The sequence below is a fragment of the Denticeps clupeoides genome, chromosome 15 (genome assembly GCF_900700375.1).
Source record: "Denticeps clupeoides chromosome 15, fDenClu1.1, whole genome shotgun sequence".
Lineage (NCBI taxonomy): Eukaryota > Metazoa > Chordata > Actinopteri > Clupeiformes > Denticipitidae > Denticeps > Denticeps clupeoides.
The window spans coordinates 5169598-5182599 of record NC_041721.1 but is presented as its reverse complement, the minus strand read 5'-3'; the positions used below and the strand labels follow the sequence as shown (position 1 = coordinate 5182599).

At 48.1% G+C, this 13002-nt stretch overlaps 1 protein-coding gene across 1 annotated transcript; it reads left to right on the top strand.

Annotated features, from left to right (window-relative positions):
- Positions 1–3091: 3091 nt before the first annotated feature.
- dyrk2 (dual-specificity tyrosine-(Y)-phosphorylation regulated kinase 2) lies at positions 3092–11954 on the top strand. The gene is made up of 3 exons (XM_028955537.1): positions 3092–3695; positions 3962–4095; positions 7392–11954. The coding sequence occupies exons 1-3, from the start codon at positions 3656–3658 to the stop codon at positions 8982–8984; spliced, it is 1767 nt and encodes a 588-aa protein (XP_028811370.1). The 5' UTR covers positions 3092–3655; the 3' UTR covers positions 8985–11954.
- Positions 11955–13002: the final 1048 nt, after the last annotated feature.

The window sequence follows — 13002 nt, the reverse complement described above, 5'->3', positions numbered from 1 at the left end:
TATTTGTTTTTTTAAAAAAAAAAAAAATCCACAGCAGCCATTCCATCCGCATCATACATGGATACACACATAATGGAACATCATGAGCTACAACAGCTGCTGTGGAATTAATCATTTGCTTTGTGTGATGAGTGAGTGTGATGAGTGTCACGGGTCTCCATGTCACCTGACCCATTTGAATGCTTTTTTGACGTCACGTAAAGATTATTCATACTTCTCCACTGACCGCCATTTTTGGTGTAACTGATGCTCACTGAGGCGCAATAAGATTTTGCCTATTTTATAGCTAGAACTATGTACTGTATTTTTGTCATTTTAAGCTGATAATGGATCAGAGGTGCAAGAGGTGGAGGTGCCATCGCCTCCATGGAGGATTGGCTGTGGTCATGTGGTCTTTCATGTCAGGGGATGACTTTAATAATCATCACCTGATTCTAAACCAATCATCACATGCTGGTTTCGTATGTGATTTTCATGTCAAAAGGTTGGGACAAACCAAGAACCAAGTTTCTTCATCTTAATGATGTCAGGATCTTCGGTCTTTAGAGTCCTTTAGAGTCACGAAATGACTTACAACGTGCTTTCATGCACAAAAACACATAAGAACTGAAACATGCTGTTCTAAGTAAAGCCGTCAGGTTGAATGGCACAGTATAGCTCTATCCACAAAGCTCAAGCTGGTCCTCATAACACATTTTATCTGCATGGCTGCATCTACATACTGTACTTTTTGCACATTTACAAACGAAAAGGTAGTGCATTCTACCTGTGTGTGGATACGTTATGGGCGTTAAGGGTCCACGGAGATAAAACGTGTGCGAGGGAGCTCAGAGACCGGAAGAGCCACTGTGATTATTCTGTGCACGAAGCCTTTGACTTGGACTGAGCGCTCATTTATCTTTTCTTCTGCCCGACTGGATATGTTGCCATGCAGGGAAGAAGCTCCCCAAAGCCACATTAATGTCTAAGGATCGCCGTTTTAACTCTGAAGCTGTTGCTTGGTCCATAGTCATTCCACCGTATTCAACTTTTCACGAACTGTCTAGGCCCAGTATGCATTTATTAGGTTCTGGATTTCGAAGAGCGTTTGACGGTACCCCAAACTAGAGGTGCGGGTTGAGTTAATGGCATGCGAATGAACGGACATCTAAGTCCTTTTTACACTTTATTCACCTGATTTCTCGACATGCTTATTTATGAACTAGTTATCACAGTTTCTGTTGCAATATTCTCATGTTTTCATTTTCAACTTTTTCATGTTTCAACTTCTCATTCCGAAGTGGAGTGGACAGTGTGGCTGTGCTCCAGCGGCGTAATTGCCGTCCACGAAAGCACAGCGTCCATAGCGTGAGCGATCTTGCCTCTCCGAGTCATTTCTCTAAAGGCCGCGTCTCCCCTGAGAGACAAGGGCCTTATGAATGATGGACGGCCGCATGCTGAGCTGGGACGTCCCTTATGGACCATTTACTCCCTTGACTACACTAGAGGCTCTGACCTCTGTTGCCCTGCAGAGAAGGCTGAGTCCGACCTGACACCTGCGCCGGCGGTGCGGCCGCTACGCCGCGGCTCCGTTCACAAGCCTTGGCCGAGAAACTCCCGACTCGGGTCGCCGCGTGCTACTCGACACGGCCGCTTAACCAGAGCGGCGGAGGGGGGAGGCGACCGCCTCTATCAGCACCACGATTCCTAACATAGCACCTGCCGAGGCTTCTGGGTATCTGCGGTGACAAATGCCGCGACAGCAGTCCCAGCGCGTCCCGGTGGCTGCTGCTTCACACGCGCTGCCCCTAAAGATGATACGCTTTAAGGGGAGATGCTTTTAACACTGCACTTTGGTTACAGCAGCTACCCGCGGCGCTGGTGGCGGTGTGGTGGCAGTCCAAATATACACTGCGTGCAGTCTGCACGTTTGCTCGCCCACTTTGTTCAAACAAAGGCGTGTAGACCCTCACCCGTGCAGGTCTTCTCAGGAGACCCATAAAACTCGAGGTGGCCGCGTTTTTTTTTTTTTTGCTTTTGTGCTGTGGGCAAATTACGGCTGCTAATTTGTAGGGTTCGATCACAGGTCAGCTTTAGTTCCTGCTTTGCACTGGTATTTAAAGAAAAACACCGTCCAAGTATTACTGGTTTGAAGAAAATGCAAACGTGTTTTTGAAGGCACAAATGCATAATCAAGCATTTTCATTCGGCTCAAAGTACTACTGATTCTATCATTTATTTGTCATTAAATCAAAAGGTGGCTATACAGTCAAACCAACTCATGCACGCGCATGCTAGTCGCTTGGTCATTTTGATTTGGCCATTTTATATTCGTGCAGAGAGACGCATCTGATGATATATCTTAGTGGAAAACTGATTAGTGAATCTGTGTTAAATACAAGGTTTAATTAAACTAAGTTAAAAAAATATTCTAATCTGCTCTGCCTAAAGGATATAGTTTGATATGTTTTGTGCTCATGACTATTTCGTTAATGGATGACAGAGAAAATGAATGAGATTCTATTGTTTGGCGCTCCAAGAGTGACATTCGGAGTCCTTTCATGCGATAGGATTCGAGCCATAACACCTCATGCCACTTTTACTTTTAAATAAGTAATATTCCCCTCAAGCAATTTCTGCTTTGACTGAAGCACTCATAATAGCGTTATGTCACTGTAATTGGGTGGTAGTAGCCTAGTGGGTAACACACTCGCCTATGAATCAGAAGACCACTTACTACCATCGTGTCCCTGAGCAAGACACTTAACCCTGAGGGTCTCCAGTGGGGGACTGTCCCTGTAACTACTGATTGTAAGTGGCCTAGCGGTTAAGGAAGTGGCCCCGTAATCAGAAGGTTGCCGGTTCGAATCCTGATCAGCCAAGGTGTCACTGCTCCCCGGGTGCCTGTCATGGCTGCCCACTGCTCTAATGCAGAGGACACATTTCAATGTGTGCTGCGATGCTGTGTATCATGTGACAATCACTTCACTTTAAATGCTGTAAATGTAAAAAAAAAAAAAAAAAAGTTAATGGCCACTTTAAATTCTGCCCTCTAGCGGCCACCAATGCAAAGATATTACCCTCGAAATGAAATTTTAATTGCATTTGAAACGTGGCGTTTTATAATCGTACAGAACGGAGCCACGGCGCCGGCGTGTTTACGCCCCGACGTCTCCCCGTATCCAGGGCGACGGCGGGGCGTCACGTGGCCGGGCCGAATAACGGGGCGGGGTCGGCCTCGCTGCGTGGGGACAGGCGGGACGTCGCCGCCCGTCCCTGCCGTGGAGTCGCCGAGCGTCGCCGGCTCTCAGCGACAGACTCGAGCCGCGCTCCGCGGCGACAGAGAGAGAGAGAGAGAGAGAGAGTAGATAAGCGAGGCGACACCCAAAACTGGCCGTAACATCCCAACGTCGCTGCTTTTAGCGAAACTCAAAAGGCCTCGCAGCTTCTTTTTTTTAATTTTTATTTCTTGGCTATTCTTTTTCTTTTCTTTCTTTCTTTTTTTCCCCTTTTGCGCCCTGTTTCTCGCCCGTCGCCCCCGTTCCCGAGCGATGGTGGCGGCGCCCGCCGTTCCGGGCTCGGCGGCTCTGTGCGCGGCGGACCGGAGTCCGCGGTGGGAGGAGGGGAGCCGCTGAGCGGCCAGGAGGGGGTTTCTGTGCGCGACTCTCCAGCGGCCATGTTAACCAAGAAGCCCTGCGCCGCCGTCTACCCGACCGGTAAGGACGCCCGGAGTCGGAGACCCCTTTTTTTTTACTGTCCTCTCGGGCCTTTATCCGTCGATCCGCTGTTAAAATGAACGTGCGTGGACGGGCTCCCAGAACCCCCCCCGGTGGGTCGTACCGCGCCTCTTAGCGGGCTTTACGATCGCCGCATTGCTTTTGCCGTGGAGCCCCGAAAACGACCCCGGCGTCCCTCGCTTTGTGTTTGGCTCGTGGTTGAAGCGGTTCGCCGTCCTTAACGTGACCGTTCTCCCGACCTGCAGGCAAGGGGGGTGAGGTGTGCCAGCTCCAGTCTTCCCCCGGGGTCGGCGTCGGGGGGAGCCTCCGGGCCGGCGTGGAGGCCGAGCCGTCATCTCCCGTCACGCTGCCGCCGCTCAGGAACACCAACGCGCTCACGGTAAGACGCCGTCAAACGCCGCGTCCCCGGGTCGCACACGTGACAACATTCATGGAACTGTCGGCATTATTCGTTGATGTTTTAATGCGAACGCAGTGCAGTGGAGACGAGGTCGGCCTCTCGCGAGAAATCGGGGTGTCACTCGCGTCGCGAAGGCGCAGGGCCGCCGTGCTTCTTTGTTTCGTCACGGCCGTGGCGACAGTGGCGACAGTGGCGACAGTGTAACAAGTTGGTCACGTGAGTCGCACAGTTCTGGTCCCAGCCGCGATCGGGCGTGACTGCTGCTGTACCTCGATTTGGGGGTTCTTCTCGGATCCGGGGTGCTGTCGGCACTGAGCAATTAAATAAAAATATATATATTATTATACACACACACACACACATATATATATATATAGAGAGAGAGAGAGAGAGAGAGAGCTGAGAATAAGACAGGCGTACACGTTTCTGTTGAATCCAGGCGTAACGGGTGGTTATAAATATGTAATTGGACGATGGAAGGCGTCCCAGTTTCCCGGCAGTTTTGTGCTGGGATGTTCCTGTAAGTGGCCTGCTGTAGTCTCTCAGGAAGGACGATAACCCCCCCCTCCCCACCCCCCGAAGCCGGCGTATTCTGTTGAAAGGTGGCCTGCTTGGGGGATGGTCAGCAGGCCCGCGGCGTAAAAAAAAAAAAGCACCGCCTGCGTCGGTAGGCCAAGATAAATCCTGGCAGATCGTCCGCCGTGTTCAATATACTTTTCTGCCCTCCGGTACATTCTTCCTTTTCCGGAAGCGGCCCCGTAATTGGAAGGTTGCCGGTTCGAATCCCGACCCGCCAAGGTGCCACTGGGCAAAAGCACCGTCCCCACACACTGCTCCCCGGGCGCCTGTCATGGCTGCCCACTGTACACTCAGGGTGATGGGTTAAATGCAGTGGACACATTTCACTGTGTGCACCATGTGCTGTGATGCTGTGTATCACAAGTGACAATCACTACACTTTATTTATCTATCACTATGTAGTTATGTGCATAATAACATATTTGTTCAAAAAGCGTTTTGCCTGCACGTGCTGGTATATTTAGACGCGGGGACTGTGTGTGTTTTCTAAGTGCTTCTGCTGCAACTAACAAGTTGATCTGGTGCCTGGTCACAGTGATGATAAGAATATGGGGCTGATATGTGTAGGCTCAAGAGTCCAGATGGTGCCACCAACACAAAAACAAGACGGGTTCTCTTACAAATCATGCCTGTGTGGTGTTCACGCTGGTAAAAATAGTACAGTAAGCACACACACACACACACAACACTTGATATCTGAATTCTGGCGTTATCTCATCATAGAAACGTTAAGTCACGACGCAACGTGTGGCTACTGTCTCGTTGAGTGCGTGTGCGGAAGGGGGGGCTGCGGGTTCTGTCACCAAACAGGTTTTGCCGCGGCCGTATCTGATGTTTAGCCTGGGTTTTTTGTATTTCCCTAAACATTACGTAAGGACATTTCGACGCGGAGAATCAAACTCGGCTCTTTCCTTGTAATGTAACAGCAGCACAGTCCATCGCCGGCGTAGAGATCGAACGCAGCTTGGCTGCTGGTGGACACGTCCTACAGGAGCCATGAATGAGGAGTGGCATGAATTCTGGCTTTGGTTGCCCTTGGTAGTGGAAAAGGACGGGACCCACGTGGCCGGTTATTATTATAATAGCCCCATGAAACTCTACAGCAGGTCACCGCGTCCATGTCTTGGCAGGTGTTTCTGATGTTCCGTCCTCAATGAACTTGTCAGGGCGAGCCTGCACTGTGTGGCACCGAAGGAAATCCTTATTTGAAGGTTGAATGGGTGGTAGTAGCCTAGCGGGTAACACACTCGCCTATGACCCAGAAGACCCAGGTTCAAACCCCACTTACTACCATCATGTCCCTGAGCAAGACACTTAACCCTGAGTGTCTCCAGGGGGGGACTGTCCCTGTAACTACTGATTGTAAGTCGCTCTGGGTAAGGGCTGTAAACGATGTAAATGTAATGAATGCGTGCGGCCATCCGCCGAAACCTCGCTCAGCGAGGGATGAAGGTGTACGTGAGGTGTTGTGCCGTGATTGTCATTGCCGAGACATCCCAGGAGAGCCCGTGTGCTTGTCTTTTGTCCGGGTCCAGTTGTGTCCTTGGCAGCTGTCAGCGAGGCCGGCCTCTCCACGACCCCCCAGCCACCTGTCTGAATTAACCCTTAGGGGCGCAGAAACGACTTGCTTTCCCACAATCAGTGCTTAAACAAACACATCTTACATTTTCTATGTGAATTCTCGAGACTAAGGTGTGTGTGTGTGTGTGTGTGTGTGTATATATACATATATATATAGAAGAATTGTATCTGGGAGTAGGAAACCACACGGTGAGGTGGTGTGTGATCATGGCTGCTCACCGTTTGTCTGCTATAGAGCAGCATCTGAGTATTACGTCCGGCTTGTAGAGGCATCAGAGGTTGCCATCTGGGGGATTAGAGCTCCGATTGAGCTCGAGTGGGTCTCTGAAGTGCAGGACTCTTGCTGTGCCTTGTATTTTACCTTCGCTCTAGGATTATCGCCTCCCGCGCTTACAGACGTGTGCATGAAACAACTCCAGATTAAACGGGCAAGTGAAATTAACTGGATTATCATCGAATTTGCAAAATCAGAGGGCTGATCCATTTGGAAATAAAACAATGTGAAGCGCTGGTGCAAAACCGTGCAATTATTCTGTGAAACCACACAAAAAAAAGACATGTGGAACAGGATGCCCCAATGAAAACAAGCTTCTGTGGTAATCACGTAATCTCTTAAGGGGAAGGAGGCTCCGGAACGCCGGAAATGCAGCTCCTTCTCCCTCTAGGTGTATATTTCAGAACGCACAACTTAACGGCCTACATTCGACCACATTACTTAGCTGGTATGTTTTTATTCATTGTGTTTGTGGGGGAGGGAATGCTGGCCTCTGGGATTCTTGGACGCCATCCCTGCATTAGACAAGGCGGAACTGGAGTTATGGCTCTTGAGGCCGTGCATTACGAAAACGATCCTCTCACCTAGGACTGGTCGGTGTGTCCAGACAGATCAGTCCCCTGTGCTAATACACAAAACCAGAGCTGCCTGTCTGTGCGTAACTTACGGTGTTTCGGGTATGCTATTCCAGTATCCGTCCCGACGTATTGGAAGCACGATCAGTTTCCTGCATTGGTTCAGGATATGACTGACTGTCCAACGAAGACCTTTCAAGCAAATTAGTGCCTTCACCAGTTGCTCAACAAGCTTTAACATGCCGTTCTTGTTTGTTTCCTGACAGGGTGGAGGCAATAAGCACACTATGAACGACCACCTGCACACCGGGAACCACCAGCAGAACCACGTTCAGCAGCTGTTTGAGGAGAACAGCAACAAAAGGACAGTGCTGACTGTCCAGCCCAATGGGTTGACCCCAACGAGCCGGACGGGCCTAGCTCTGCCGGACCGCCCCCAGGACAGTAGCCAGTGTCGGCAGGGCAGCTCTGCCTCTATCAAATCAACAGAGAGCAAGCCCAAGTCCACCCCCATGACCCCGGATCAGGCAGTGAAGCAGTGTATGGCCAAGTTGACGCCCTTTGAGCACCAAGAGATTTTTAGCTACCCGGAGATCTACTTCTTGGGTCCAAATGCCAAGAAGCGGCCAGGGGTGGTTGGCGGATCCAACAACGGGGGCTATGATGACGACCAGGGCTCATATATCCATGTACCCCATGACCACATCTCATACCGCTACGAGGTGCTCAAGGTTATAGGCAAAGGCAGCTTTGGTCAGGTTGTCAAGGCCTATGACCATAAGACGCATCAGCATGTAGCTCTAAAGATGGTGCGCAACGAGAAGCGGTTCCACCGACAGGCAGCGGAGGAGATACGCATCCTGGAGCACCTACGCAAGCAGGACAAGGACTCCACCATGAACGTCATTCATATGCTGGAACACTTCACATTCCGCAACCACATATGCATGACGTTTGAGCTCCTCAGTATGAACCTCTATGAGCTCATCAAGAAGAACAAATTTCAGGGTTTCAGCCTGCCTCTGGTGCGCAAGTTCGCCCATTCCATCCTGCAGTGCCTGGACTCGCTCCACAAAAACCGGATTATTCATTGCGATCTGAAGCCGGAGAACATTCTACTGAAGCAACAGGGTCGCAGTGGGATAAAGGTCATCGACTTCGGCTCCAGCTGCTTCGAGCACCAGCGGGTCTACACGTACATCCAGTCGCGCTTTTACCGGGCTCCGGAGGTCATCCTCGGCTCTCGCTACGGGATGCCCATTGACATGTGGAGCCTGGGCTGCATCTTAGCGGAGTTACTGACAGGCTACCCTCTCCTGCCGGGGGAAGATGAAGGAGACCAACTGGCGTGTGTCATAGAGCTGCTGGGCATGCCCTCCCAGAAGCTCCTGGATTCGTCCAAGAGGGCCAAGAATTTTGTCAGCTCAAAGGGATATCCCCGCTATTGCACCGTCACCACACTGCCCGATGGCTCAGTCGCACTGAATGGGGGACGGTCGCGCAGGGGCAAGCTAAGGGGTCCCCCGGGGAGCAAAGACTGGGTGACCGCGCTCAAGGGCTGCGACGACCCCCTCTTCTTGGACTTCCTCAAGCAGTGCCTGGAATGGGACCCGTCCCTGCGAATGACCCCGAGTCAGGCCCTGCGGCATCCGTGGCTCAGGAGGCGCCTGCCGAAACCCCCTACCGGGGAGAAAACGTCGGTAAAGCGAATCACGGAGGGCCCTGGTGCTATCACGTCACTCTCCAAATTACCTCCCTCGTCCGGCTCAGCCTCGAAGTTGAGGACTAACCTGACACAAATAACCGATGCGAATGGGAATATACAGCAAAGGACAGTCTTGCCAAAATTAGTCAGTTGAGCTCTGCTAATTTATTGTTTTCTGCGTTTCTCGTTTTTTCCTTTTCCTATTTCAATGGAAACTTCCAGGTCAACCGAGGAAAGCTGAGCAATGCATAATGTGTGAGGTGTTTAGAGTGTTTCTTAAAAAAAAAAAAAAAAAAAAAAAAACCCTACATGTACACTACATATTTTCCTGTTTAGTAGCAGACGTCATTACAACATATTAGCGGCCAAGCAAAGGGGAACAGCATTTTAAGTTTTTATCTCAGGACTTCGTGCAGGGCTGCAGGTTTCCAGCATCCACGCAATCTGGTCTGTTACTTAATAAGCCCAAAGCCGTTGATACGATCTGCTGTAGCACAGGACGCAAGCGAGAAGGCCAACTTCATAGCCGATGTTTGGATTTGGGTGGTTTTTTTTTAGCGATTATTAGCGATTTGGGGTTTTATTGGGATTTTACTCTTTGAAGTAGTTAGTCTTCTTGGCTGTGTGCTGCTTTTAAGTCTCTGTGTGAGCGTGGAAGTCAGTCGTGAGCACGGCGTGGTGCGTGGAGATGCAAATCAAACAGGGCAGAGGAAGTCCGCGAGCCGAAGCGAGGGAAAATGTTTACACGAACACTCGGTCTGTGCCTACAACTCTCCTGACATTCCTTACACGGCGAGAAGGTTCAGGTGCAACTGCCACAACTTTCTGCACAGACTGCGGGAGACGGAGCAAGCGAGACGCGTGAAAGGAACGGAATTCAGTAGCGGCCGAAGGGTTCCCGCGTTCGGCCGCTATTCCGCGGCGGAGGTGCGCTGGAGTCTGAGGGGACATTTTTGGTGCTGGTACCTTTTTAATTTGTCAGGTATTTTGTTAAAAAAAAAAAAAAAAAAGAATGCTTGTGGAACAAATGTGTCTTGAAAGTTTTGTCCTAGTGAGCTACTTACACGTTAATGCTAAGATGCTAAGTAGGCTTTAGAATTTTAAAGTGTGTGAGACAAAAGGCAGCGTTACAGCATGTTTATAACCTCACAGAGTCCGGCTTGCGGCACCTCAGGATTCTGCCCAAAAGTAAAAAAAAATGTCATGTCTTCTACTGGTGACATTGGAATAGTGTTCTCATTACTTGATCGCTTATAGGTACCGTTTGTGGGCTCATAAGTATCTGGCCAGAGTTAAAACTCTTAAAAATGTTTGTTCCCCTTCAAAGCCAGAATCAGCATGATTTAAAAAAAAATTCTCCCCACTTCAATGTTCTTGCCTGAACAATGTTTTAAAGATAGGAATTTCCTCAGTGTTATGAGGACTCAAGGATCATTTGCTGTCTTTGTAGCATTTTTTGACACGTTACAATAAGATTTATCTGACTGAGCTGGGTTTTAAAGCTTTTTGAGAAGTTTTTATTTATTTATTTCATATGAATGTGTATCAGAGAAGAGCTAATATAAGCAGGAGAAGAGACCTGAATGTGCGCTGGTGGTTTGGAAACCATGGACTGACCTACAAATGTAATGCACAAGAACTTGGCTGCCACTACTTGGAGACTCTGCATGCAGGAAAAGCAACCGGTTGTGTATTTGGAGTAAAGCTGGGCTGTGGCGCTCACACGGGCATCTGTGCCCCCATGCCGCTGGTTGGCAACATACCTGCCTGTGCCGAAGATGGCCCGTCACACTTTGACGATGCACAGCGAGCTGCACGGACAAGTTGGCAGTTCTCATTGGACTCTTTGACTTTTTTTTTTTTTTTTTTTTTTTCCATTGGGTGTTTTTTTTTTTCTCGTGGATTGACTTTAGTAAAAAAAGAATCGTGCCCTTAGGTTTAATACAATGTGCCTTTGGTTATCAATGCCATGTGTTTTCTTACCTTTACCAGTAAAACCCCTTCCCATGAGCCCAGGCAAATCTGAATATCACAATGACAGTAAAGCAACACCCAAAGACACTCCCAGAGCCATGAAATAGCTACTGGGACACAGAGGCCACTTAATCGGTGTTTTGCGTATATTTTATACAATCGGGACCTTCGTCCCGAGACGCTGACAACTTTTTAAGGAGCTGTTGCCAACTGGGAAATCTTAGTAAACGCAAAGCTGTTATCTATAAGGTGAAAGGTGACTGGTACTACATCTGTCTTGTCTTAACATCATACTTATTTATGAGGTTACATATGCTATGCTTCAGTTTCATTTCTCTAAGAATGAAAATAACACAGTTCAATATTTTACCTCAGACTGTTGTAACATTCTTCTTTATCAACCCAGGGCATTTGGTATATACCAAAGTGCATTCCTTTCTACATTTGTGGCTGTGGGAAAATGAAGCCAGTGAATTTCTCTTTTTAAATAGAGTAAAAAGTCACTCAAGCCACTTTTGACACACGTGGAGAATCCAAAATGCAAGCTAGGCCGAGGTGGGCCGGGGGTGTAAAGTGTCTGGTTGCAGTGTCTGAAAGATGTAGCATAACTTCAGTTTCTTGACATGGATGGATGTATCACGAACACAGTGCAAAATGTCAACAAGCCCGCCCCCAATAAGACGAGAAAGTGCATCAGTTTAGCCCAGACGTGTAACACCAAGGTAGCTTAGACATGGGTAACTAATTCAGCTGGCTTTTTTGAAATGTAACATTTTGAAAAGCTTTTTTTGCTACTACTTCAGTCATAATCAACTAGAACGAAGCTACCCACTGTCAACTCACGCGAGTCTTTTTCTAAACCGAGTTGACAATTGTCTGTCTGTACTGCAGTAATGTGCTGTACATATGTGAAATTTGCTATGGATTTAATGTGGATGTGTACATATGTATAATGTTTTTGTTTTTTTTTGCTTTTTGAAATGCTGCTGATAACACTACCTGAATGTAGTGGTTTTTGATCTTGGCGGCCAGTTTTATGATACTGTATGTATTGTACAGCTGATGGAAGTCAACATTTTTTCTAGTGATTTATTTGTTAAATTTTATTGTTGTGGCCAGAAAATATTAATTAAAAAAAAATTTATGTCAATCTTTTCAAACTCTGAGTTTAAAGGGTATTGTTTCCCCCAGAAGATGTTACACAGTATTAATATAGTATATTTTAAAAACGGGCAATGAACAGTTTGCCGAGAAGGACGATTAGGTCATAACTGAATCAGGGGAGCAGGACCAAAGCATTAAATAAGCAGTTGTGTGTCCACAGTGAAGAAGATATGCCTATAAGCCCACACGGTACCATGCTATGCATTGTACATTTGTACATTTACAGCATTTATCAGACGCCCTTATCCAGAGCGACTTACAATCAGTAGTTACAGGGACAGTCCCCCTGAAGCAACTTAGGGTTAAGTGTCTTGCTCAGGGACACAATGGTAGTAAGTGGGAGGCTAGGCTACTACCACCCATACCACCTATGCACTGTTTCACCATGAACATTCCTGTTACATTTACATTCAGTAGTTACAGGGACCATCCCCCTTGAGTAGCTCGGGTTTAAGTGTCTTGCTAAGTGACAAAAGTGTGGTTTGAAACTGTGTCTTGTAGGTCACAGGCAAGTTTGTTACCCACTAGGCTCCTACCAACCCTGAACAATCAAGCAACGGAAGTTACCACCTCCGTATTCTCAGACAGGAGGACAACCCATTAGTCCCATGCCTGCCTGAGCAAGCATATCCTCTCAGACTCACCTCTGACTTGAGACCGCTGTAATCTCTCGAGTTTATGGGAACAGGGAATATGAACCGTAATTACAGGGAACTTGCAGGTTCCTAGAGGACAGCTTGTGCTCAATGATGTGCTACGTTTTTTTCCCCCCAGTAATGTCCATGTTGTTTTTGTACCCATGGTGATTTCATAACTTAGTCAAAGAAAGACTGTGGTGTTCATCTTTGTGTAGAATCATGCAAGGGCGGCGCTATTGTGGAACAAGATAAACCTGGTGAAAGCCAGGACGCAGTCTGCAGATAACACATGGACAGCAGAATCATTGTGATCTCAAATTAAACAATGCGCCACAATGCCAAACAGGTTCGCGTTCTAATGTTTGATGCAAAGTCCAAATGCACCTTAAAAAAAAA

Excerpts from the sequence above, each read along its gene's own strand:
- dyrk2 (XM_028955537.1), top strand. The coding sequence starts at position 3,656 with ATGTTAACCAAGAAGCCCTGCGCCGCCGTCTACCCGACCG. Across the intron at positions 3,696-3,961 it reads CGCCGCCGTCTACCCGACCG|GCAAGGGGGGTGAGGTGTGC; the intron begins GTAAGGACGCCC and ends CCCGACCTGCAG. Across the intron at positions 4,096-7,391 it reads GGAACACCAACGCGCTCACG|GGTGGAGGCAATAAGCACAC; the intron begins GTAAGACGCCGT and ends GTTTCCTGACAG.